The sequence below is a fragment of the Apaloderma vittatum genome, unplaced genomic scaffold (assembly GCF_000703405.1).
Source record: "Apaloderma vittatum isolate BGI_N311 unplaced genomic scaffold, ASM70340v1 scaffold15618, whole genome shotgun sequence".
In the NCBI taxonomy this organism is placed as follows: domain Eukaryota; kingdom Metazoa; phylum Chordata; class Aves; order Trogoniformes; family Trogonidae; genus Apaloderma; species Apaloderma vittatum.
In genome coordinates, this window is record NW_009731357.1 from 30,159 (window position 1) to 38,884 (window position 8,726).

Consider the following 8,726-nt stretch of genomic DNA (forward strand, 5'->3'; position numbering starts at 1 on the left):
ACTATACAGTAATGTTTACATTACTGCACACAATAGTTAAAACTGATGAATGTATAAATTGCATCAATGAAAAGCTTCTAGAAACAGTTGTTAATTAGTCCTAGAGGTGTTTCATTTCACCAGACTTGAAAACTCATCCATCTTAAAAGGTATTTTCCAAAACTGACACTCTAGATACACCTACTTTGGTTTTTTGTCCTAGATTAGGCAGTGTTCTCTAGGATTATCTGCAAGGCATTTAAGGCAAGATTGAGCCAACACTCAAGCTGTATTCTGCAACTACTTCTTTGTGGGTTTGATCTATTACTTCTACAAATAATGTGCCTGTCTTCTAGAAGGAACTGCTTACTGATACAATGATGTTCAGCACAGAACTGCCTACCTTGCAATGTCTCAGTTTCTTCCCTCTGCAACACAGGCAACTGCTTACCCTAGATGTGAAGCAAATGAGATACTTGCAAGAAACCACATATATGGGCTTTACCCAAGCCTGCCTATGACAAATTGTTCACAGTACTGCATAAATGCATAAATATATTCTTCAGTTGGTATTAATTAGTATTATACTATGCTTAGTAATGTTTAATGTAACGTGTAATGTTTAGGATGTTAAGATTGCCAATTCAAGGCCTCAAAATTAACAGAAGTTGTTCGTTTCTACAAGGCTGATTTCTTCCTATATGTGTACTCTGATATTATTTAGTTATGTTAAACATCACTTTAGGAGGTTACTATTTCAAACAATACTCACAATGGAAAATACTCAGTGAAAAATCAGAAACTCAATATTTAGCTTGCTCTGCATTCGTGTAGAGTCCTTGCCTTATTCTCTCGTACTGCACAGTATTTAAACTTTGCTCTTAACAAAACTGTTTCTTGTTAACCTTTACATGTTGCTCCTCACAGAAGTGTCTAGGTTCTTCAAACATTGCCTTCTGAGTTAAATGTGCAGTATCATCATCATTCTAGAATTGGAGGGGGAAAAAAAAAAGCATGAAAAAGTGAAACTATTAAAAAGTGAAACCCAAGCCTACCTAGAGACTTCCCTAGTACCAACTAAGTATCAACCTTTTAAGCCAATTGGCAATACTGAGCCCTTTCCATACTCAAAGCATTGCTGCTCCTGCCCCTCAGCTCCTAAGTGCTCAGCACTACATGTACCTTCGTGGCTGATCTACAAACAACAAATACGTTGTAGACATTCAACTGGTTTGATCCTGAAACCCTTTTCTTTTCAGCAACCTTCTACATCATTACAAAAGTATACCTTACAGTTTCGACAACAAAATGAGGCAGGGGTTTGACAGGCAACACAACCATCCACAGAATCAGCCATTCATCTTGGGATGAGAACATCCAAGGCACAATATAATGCTCTGGGGAGGTGGGGGAACCACACGTCCACCAGTATGTGATCTCCTATTTTACTGTACTCACAGTTTTGTACAGAAAGAAAGGAAGCAGACTAGTTACTCTACTTTCCATACCCAAGCAGGATCTTTTATAGCTTCAGCACACTGTGGTGCAGACATATTTTGAAACACTACTTTAGCTGGAGAAGAGAAAGGTTTGAGCAAGTTTCAGGTACAGGATTGCAGCAAGGTACCATTTCCTAGCTTCTGAATTTGCTGATGAATTAATAGCATCACAATATTTAACACAGAACAATCCATCCTGAATACTAATTTTGCACTTTCCATGGATAGAAATTAGAAAAGAGTAAATTGGTGCAACTGGAATTACCACTGGAACTATCAAGGAAGAGAAACCACGATTATTGATGAACACGCATCTTGCAAAGAATATACAATGGCCTAGGGTTTAGGCCTCTTTAAGGCCACTTTACACAAATTGTACAAACACTTCCTGACACTGCACTTGCACTTATTTCTGTATATCCCAAAACACTATAACCAAGTTGAAGTTTTCTTACCTTGCTGTAAGCACAATGCTGAATGTGATCTTATAACACTACTGTTGCAAAGTCAAGCACTCAAAATCAAGACTCTTCAAATTGGTTCCCCATGCAACCTTAATTTGTCACATCAGATAGATCCATTACAATACAAGCATTAAGTATATCATCCAGTAATCTCCATATAGATTTAAATATTTCACTTTGTTCGTACATTACTTCAGAGATAAATCATTGCCGTGTAATGAAAGACCATGGTTTGTAGCATATTTGTAAGATACCTTTCCCATTTACTGCAGATGCTGAGAAATGTGCAAACACTGGAGGATTCAGCCAGTAAAGCGGCAGCCTCATATTGTTAAAGCTATTGAATATTTCATTTAAGAACTGAATATTGTCCCTTCACCTTCTACTGCAGCATCCATTGTGATGCTGGTCAGACTCCTTAAGCCAAACTTCCTCCTGACGATCACTACTTGTGACCTTAACTTCACTGAAGTCTCACTTCAGATTCTTTGAAACCTGATCTGCAGAAGTGCCAAACTCTTAGGATCTCAAACAAAGCATTATGGAAAAGATGGTAAGAAAAAAAGAATTAGATATTCAATACTTGAACAATACTTGAACAATAATCACTAAATTATACATGGACAGAATTAAGGGTGGAGAAACAAAATACTAAATCACTGCTCAAGAGGTAGCAACAATTCTCAGACTGGATGAGATGGATGTCCATGGATAAAGTGACACATGGCAATGAATTAAGATCGTATATAGCAACCTTATTTTAATATTTTCTAGCTTTACAATGTTGTTTATCACAGTATTGTTTAAGGTTACCCAATTCATAGGAAAACAAGCTGGAGGGAAAAAAAATTCCAATGACAGCTGTCACTCTCGTGATTCATCAATATATAGAAAAACCTCTAACTCTACAGAACTTTCACCTTAATGCTAAATAACTCTTAACAAAAATTGGTCATCCTCAGTGAAGTTACACCAAGTGGGTTTTAGCAACAAACTTGAGAGATACTCCTGCCAAAGGAGGAGGTGGCAACATCCAGGATTCAGGGGTTCCATTAGGAGGGCAAGCTGAGGTAGCCACTAGATCCTTCCAGTCAAAAAGCTTAACACATTTTTCTCCTTTCCTAATACCATTTCTTTACAACACATCTCCTCACTACTACAGTAGTTTTCTTCAAAATTCCTAGACAAATTAACGTCGGAGGTCAAGCTCACTGAGTAGCACAAAATTATCCGGTGTAATACAGCACACACACCAACTGTACATTAATTCACCCACACTATGCTGCCTTGACTGTCTCAGGTACTTCAGCGGGCTCCCGTACATAAATCACCAGCTACGAGACTAGTGTGCATCTTCCTACACACAAGGCACACCAAGAGAGACTTATCTAGCTACTGAAGTTTTTTAAAATCATTTTAATTATAACTTTATAAAACAGAAGTCAAATTCCATTACTGGTGACATCCTGGTGACACCCCTGTCACATCCATGAAAAGCTTGCAAGTGTTTCATTGGTAGCAAGGCAACCTTCACGTTTACCTCACGGAAATATTCACAGAACTACCCCTTGGCTTGCACACAGTCTAAAACCTCAGAGATTTAAATGCCTCACTGACATTTTCTCCATCAGTGCTTTGGGAAGCTGATTTACACAGATAAATTGTAATCTTCCAGTATTTAGGCAAAGGGTGCCATATGGTAAGGGCACTCCCACTGAAGACTGGATCTAGCCTGCAGGTTCATTAAGAATCTGGAGGACAAAGCCTCTAAACATAATAATTACTGTGGATAGTAACAACCTTCATTTGTTTACTCAGTTACTATGGATAAGATATCATCTTTTGTTTACATACCTTCACATAAACATTAAGAAATGTGAAGCATATTCTCCCTTCGTCATTAAAATTGTTGAGCAGGAAGCAGGCAGGCTCCCAGCAATATTACCCTACTGGCCGGTAAAATGAAGGAGGAACAACTCAAGCCTTGGTTTTGTCAAACCACTAGTAGCTCATCTGAGTAAACAATAGTAGAAAATACTATTTAGTCATTACAAGGACAAATTAAATCCACCTGGAATAAAACTATAATGCAATTACAAGCCCAAAATGGTGCTTTGCACTTCACCATATATTGGCTTTCCTACAGAATTTGTGGTAGACATAGTATAAAACAAAATAAACATTTTCTATAAATGCTCACAGCCATATTCTGTAAACACAAGTTATAGCAAATTTAATAGTGACAGAGTCAATACAGATTAGGAATGTTCATCATTCTTAAACACCATATACATTATGAATATATATATATACTGTTTATTTTCAACTGATTCCATTCTCAGGCTCACCGTATTAACACAATCGTAACATGTTTTTATTAATTTATATGAAAAATACTTCACTACGAAAGTAGACAAACTGCACAGAAATAGTACAAGTGTCATGTGCATAGCAATATAGCTTAAAGCATTCACATATGGCTTTGTTTAAATGAAGCTATTGGGGAGATGGCCCTGTAGGGACCTATGGTTACACAGTTGACACAATGTAAACTGCTTCACATCTTTTAGGCACTTGCTAACAATAGTGTTCAATCCCTGAAAAAAAAAATCAAGAGCTAACAAGTGAAAATAACAAAAATCCCAGGTTAACAGCTGTGTGTAGTTGAAAAAAATTTAAAAATTGGTTTTAGTAGTGCATGCACAGAGCGGAAAAAAGGGAGGGGGCGGTAATTTCTGTGCAAGAATTATACCAAAGGACTGAAAAGTATAAAAATATTTACATGTTTTGGGTTTTTTTTAAATATGTACAGAACAAAAGCCCTGAAGACTCATTCTATAGAATAAAAATATAGGACAAGATAGTAGTAACAAAAAATATTATATATTTTTATGGAATTGTATTTGCAGTGAGTTACAAGTTATCTGAACCACAAAGCTCCTTGATCTATCTCAAAGCTTGATGGCAAGAGAGCATCTGCTCTCCCATTTAAAACACAAGCACTCTGCATCATTTTTAAACTTCAGTTAAAATACTGAAATACAACTTGTGTATCCTAATTCAATTGCTTCTCTTTTTAAAAAACTCTAACGTGTATTTATTTTCTTCACTGGTCATCATTATACTAATGAATTCCAGTCTCGAGTAGCCTCCATCAGATGCCTCTGTCCATGTCCGACCCAATTATCCTGATTGTCAAATATTCTACCGCAAAACCAGCAGCTAAACTTAGCTTTCAAGGTATTATCAGAGGTAGTTTTCACAATCTGATAATTGTTTTTACTAGTCTTCTTCAGTGTCAATTTTAAGACAAATCTTTCTTTTACAGGGCTAATAGGTTTTATTATCCTGTGCCTCTTTTGAGAAAGATCATCAGTAGTTATGTCCAAAGGATTGCAGAAGGCTGGCTGCAGAAGTGCTTCGATAGTTCTTTTTGATAATGACACCTTAAGAACATGTCCCTTAAATTTAGCAATGGTTTTCATTACATTTACAACTTCTGGCACATCTGCATCAGGATGGTTAAGCACAACAACTGGTTGATTTCTCCGAGGGCATTTTACAAGCTGTTTAGAATTAAAAGGAAGTAATTTTAAAGTCCTCACAGTTTCTTTTGATGCCCTTGGTTTGTAAGGGCTACCTGATTCACTAACAACTTGAGCTTGATTCTTTTCTTTACACTTTCGGTGCAACGTTACTTTCTTTCTTGGGGGTTCTGGGCAATTATCTTTACTCTTCCGCTTGAAATCCTTGCTTCTTTGCACACCCACCATCTCCGAACTTTTAGACCCAGTTTGTTTTAAGCGAGGTTTTACTTTTGCAGTTCTGTTTCGGGTGCTCCACGTGGACTTCTGACTACCGAAGTTATTCCTTCTGTTAGCAGTTATTACTTGCGTGCTCTCAATAGAACCTTTTTGTAACTGTGTCCCTGCAGACTTAGTAGAATAAACAGGTTCTACAGGAGGAACACAACATGCTGGATTAGAGTTTGCCAAAGAGGCATTTGCTGGCATTAACCTACCTGGTAAGATTAAGGCATCGTTACAAGTAAGATTAGTTTGTTTCTGTGGTAGTGCAGGAGTAAGGGACTGCAAGTTACCCAACTGTAATGAGGGCACTGAGTTGCTTACTGACTGAGAGGCACCAGTCAGTGTATCTGGAGTAGAAGTCTTAATTTTCAGCAAAAGCTTTTGTTGCATGGCTCCAGTTTTCTTTGGTTGACAATTTTGATAATGAGCGTTATCCTGAAAAACGTTATGTTTATGAATTACAGGCTTGTTTGGTGTAGTACATTTCACAAAGACTGCCTGCTGTCCATCAGGCAAAAGTGCATAAACATGTTGTTTCTGTTTAATGTCCTGTTGGTTTACTGACTCCAGGGAACCAAAGACAGAATCCTGATGCTCTGCTAGCATCTTCACGGAAGAAATTCCTTTCACAGATGACTCTGATGAGCTTGTAATTACAAGAGGTCCTTTGAATGGCATGTTATTCAATAAGTCATTTGCTGTACTACATGTTCTGCCATTACAGGAACTACTTACACCTCTAAACCTGTCATTTTTCCCCTCCGCTTTTGAAGCTGGTACGGTTACGTTACCATACTCTCTGGATGCAACTCTCCCTAAAACCTGAGAACTCTCGTTAGGGACATTTGCGACTGTTCCGATTGCCCCACTAAAAGTCAAAAACATTCCAGGTCCTTTATTTAAAACAAAAGATGCAGGTACACCTTTAGTCATGTGTCCATCTGACAAACCGGTTGATGGAAGAGATCTTCCTGAAACCACCTGTAGTCCGGGCTGATTAGCAAGGTGCAAAGGAACAAAAAATCCTGATGGAGGAGACTGAACTAAAAGGGGTTTCTTCTGTTCCTGAAGAACTGGTGAAAAGCTGCCAGGATTTTGGGTTGTAGACGTTATTTTATCTTTTACTAACTGCTGTGTTACAATTCCATCTGTATGAGGTTTCAGGAACATACCAACACCTGGAGTTCTGGATAGTTTATCCATTCCTTGTGGACCAAATGATGTCACAGGTGTCGGTCTGTCCCTCCCACAATGCATACCTTCCTTTGTGCTACATCTTGTGTTCAACTCTCGCTTACATAAATGAAAGTCTACATTAGGAGAAGGCCTCTGAAAAGCACATGCAGTTGCTGAGTTTTTTAAATGCATAAAGGCTTTATTCCTTGTCTCATGACCAGAAAGCAGCTTGTCAGAATGAAGTTTTACACAGTTACTTGACTTGCTGTGCGATTCTTGCTGAGTAGTTCCTTTCACTTTTAACATATCTTGCAGGAACTGGTTTATTTCAGGTGATAAATAATTAGCTGCCTGTTCACTCTGCAATGAGAAAACAGACGTGATTTTAGGCATTAAGACGGAGTTAACGCAATCAGAGCCGTTTTCTTGGAATTTCTCAGCTACGTTCTCAAAGCTTTGATGTGTGTTAGCATCCAAATACTGCTGGCCATTATGCTGGTGCTCCATAAAATGCTTGCTGTCAACACCACATTTAGACTGGCTTTTAAAAGACATGGAGTTAGTGTTTAAGTGTCCGTAAGTTTTATTAATATTTGATTGGGCTGGTACAACTTTCTCTGATTTTAAGTCTTTCATCAACTCTGAATATGAAGATGCAGATTCACTTCCCCTACTGTTTTGAAAAGAAACTGTTTTGCTAGATAAAAATTCTTTGTATCTGTCATCTGTTGACATCCAAATGCTACATGGATTATCTGAAGTGTCCATTTTGGAATAGTTGTGAAAAGACAGCAACCCTTCATTAGAAGAATCCACTGAAGCTGAGTAATAGAGATTATTAGTTCCATTACTATTATTCAGGCCACCGTTTTTTATTTTCAGTTCAGGAAAGAAGGGCATTTTCATGGAGTCACGGTGAAGCGCATTGGTAATAGTGGGTGGTAATACCTGAGGATGACTTGGAGGACTATAGCCTCCCCATGAGATATTACTTCGAGTTCCAACTTTTGTCACCTCATCACACAGAGGTACAGTTGAGCCCAACTTCATTGGCAAATAACTCAAACTTTTTCCTACAGCTACATTAGAAGGTGCTACAGTTTGAGAAACACTCCTACCATTCAGTAAGGAGTTATTTTGTTTTTCCACTTTTGTTTTTCCTGAATGAGGAGCAGAACAAGAAAATGGAGGGGAGGCTAATGGGTAAACAGGATTGTTCTTTAAGACTGACTGGTCAGGTACATGTGGCGTAGCACCTGAAGACAAGCCCCTGGGATCAGCAGTCTGTAGCAAAGAAGTTGTAGAACCATCTTTAATAGGATCAGCTTTCTGACCTAACAAATGTACATTTTGCTTACTTGTAGGCAACAGTTTTATAACAATATGTTGTTTTCCATCTACCATTTTAAATCCCATAAATTTAGCGCTGTAATTTGCTGGAACAGATATTTTATTGTTTCTGACCATCAATACCGTTGGCCCATGAACGGCATTTTTCAGTAATCCCAGGCCGTAACTTGTTCCATCGTCTGCTTTACCGTATTGTGCAGCAGTAGCAGAGAGCATTTCACCTGCAAAATTATGCTTTTCCATATACATAACTTGATCTTTTTCTTCATTTGTTTCTACACCTCTCACACACTGGTTCAGCTCCTCAGATTTTGTTTGAATTTTATTCATACTTCTTAGCACTTGTGCATCATTTTCTCCAGTTTTGTCACTTCCGCTGCCTATTTTTTTCCGTCTCCACAGTGCTTTTTTCGATGCTCCCATTTTATATCTTCTTAATACAAGCTTCA

At 38.0% G+C, this 8,726-nt stretch overlaps 1 protein-coding gene across 1 annotated transcript in view; it reads right to left on the reverse strand.

Moving 5' to 3' along the window:
* Window positions 1-5,061: 5,061 nt before the first annotated feature.
* Window positions 5,062-8,726, reverse strand: part of ZNF518A (zinc finger protein 518A) — a 4,662-nt gene continuing 997 nt past the window's right edge. Inside the window, exon 1 of the mRNA XM_009875154.1 lies at window positions 5,062-8,726. This exon is cut by the window's right edge and continues 997 nt beyond it. Within this exon, the coding sequence (XP_009873456.1) occupies window positions 5,062-8,726 (3,665 nt within the window).